Below are 1673 nucleotides of genomic sequence, written 5' to 3' on the forward strand. Positions count from 1 at the left end.
TTTTAGTTTACTGCTCTGGGTTTCCTAGATGGGAAATTGTACATAGATATTTATCTCTCAGTTCAGGTAGAGAGAAATAAGGAATTTATTTCTCAGACCTTAATAAAGTGGTCAGTGACAGAAATCAGCACAGGGTCCCTCACAGGCAGCATCAGTGTCACTTTTCCAGCCTCGTCAGGGTTACTGTGATTTTGCCATCAGAGCCTGCAGAGGCAGAGCTGACCCTGGGCATTGCCTTTGCTGGGAGGGGTGTGCAGGGCAGAGCTGAGCCCCCAGGGCTGGGCTGGGCTCTGGCAGAACTGGCAGGGCCCAGCCCTGGGCACAGGGAAGCAGCTGCTGGCAGGGACAGCTCCAGGCAGCAGAGCCCTGGGAAGGCAGTGGGGGGAAAGTGCCACCAAGCTGGGCTGGGGTATTTAAAATCTTCTCCAAACTGAACTATTCCATGATTAATTTCTTACAGATCCCCACGCCAAGACACAGCAAATGTCCAACAGCAGCTCCATCAGCCACTTCCTCCTGCTGCCATTGGCAGACACGCGGCAGCTGCAGCTCCTGCACTTCTGCCTCTTCCTGGCCATCTCCCTGGCTGCCCTCCTGGCCAACGGCCTCATCATCAGCGCCGTAGCCTGCGGCCACCACCTGCACACCCCCATGTTCTTCTTCCTGCTCAACCTGGCCCTCACTGACCTGGGCTCCATCTGCACCACTGTCCCCAAAGCCATGCACAATTCCCTCTGGGACACCAGGACCATCTCCTACTCAGGATGTGCTGCTCAGCTCTTTTTCTTTATGTTCTTCATTGGTGCAGAGTATTTCCTCCTGACCATCATGTGCTACGACCGCTACGTGTCCATCTGCAAACCCCTGCACTACGGGACCCTCCTGGGCAGCAGAGCTTGTGCCCACATGGCAGCAGCTGCCTGGGCCAGTGGCTTTCTCTATTCAGTGGTGCACACAGCCAATACATTTTCCCTGCCCCTCTGCCAGGGCAATGCCCTGGGCCAGTTCTTCTGTGAAATCCCACACATCCTCAAACTCTCCTGCTCCAAATCCTACCTCAGTGAACTTGGGATCATTGCTGTTAGTGCCTGTTTAGGTTTTGGCTGTTTTGTGTTCATTGTTTTCTCCTATGTGCAGATCTTCAGGGCTGTGCTGAGGATCCCCTCTGAGCAGGGACGGCACAAAGCCTTTTCCACCTCCCTCCCTCACCTGGCTGTGGTCTCCCTGTTTATCAGCACTGGAACATTTGCCTACATGAAGCCCCCCTCCATCTCCTCCCCATCTCTGGATCTGGCGGTGTCAGTTCTGTACTCAGTGGTGCCTCCAGCTCTGAACCCTGTCATCTATAGCCTGAGAAACCAGGAGCTCATGGCTGCAGTGTGGACGCTGATCTCTGGATGGTTTAAGAAACATTAAACCTGTTGCCAATTTCTGTAAGTCACTTGTAATATGAGTCGTTTTTGATAGTTCTTAATTTTTGATTTTAGGGAGTTTTTACCTCTGTTTTAGTCTAAGAATCTTGTCCACAAAATAAGCCCATTATTTATGACATTTCTCATTTTTCTGTCTTTCCACCATGTCTGTGGCCCCAGACTCTGCCAATAGGGGTTGTGTTCTCTGTGGCTTTAAACGAACTAAAGGATATCCCAACAAAGTTTGCACTGGAGATCCTC

The 1673-nt window shown here is 51.7% G+C and overlaps 1 protein-coding gene across 1 annotated transcript; it reads left to right on the top strand.

Annotated features, from left to right (window-relative positions):
- Positions 1-483: 483 nt before the first annotated feature.
- Positions 484-1416, top strand: LOC148218841 (olfactory receptor 14C36-like). Its single transcript, XM_088157768.1, has one exon. The coding sequence runs from the start codon at positions 484-486 to the stop codon at positions 1414-1416; it is 933 nt and encodes a 310-aa protein (XP_088013894.1).
- The last annotated feature ends 257 nt before the right edge of the window (positions 1417-1673 follow it).

Source organism: Sturnus vulgaris, unplaced genomic scaffold, assembly GCF_052056855.1.
Source record: "Sturnus vulgaris isolate bStuVul1 unplaced genomic scaffold, bStuVul1.hap1 Scaffold_157, whole genome shotgun sequence".
Classification (NCBI taxonomy): Eukaryota; Metazoa; Chordata; class Aves; order Passeriformes; family Sturnidae; genus Sturnus; species Sturnus vulgaris.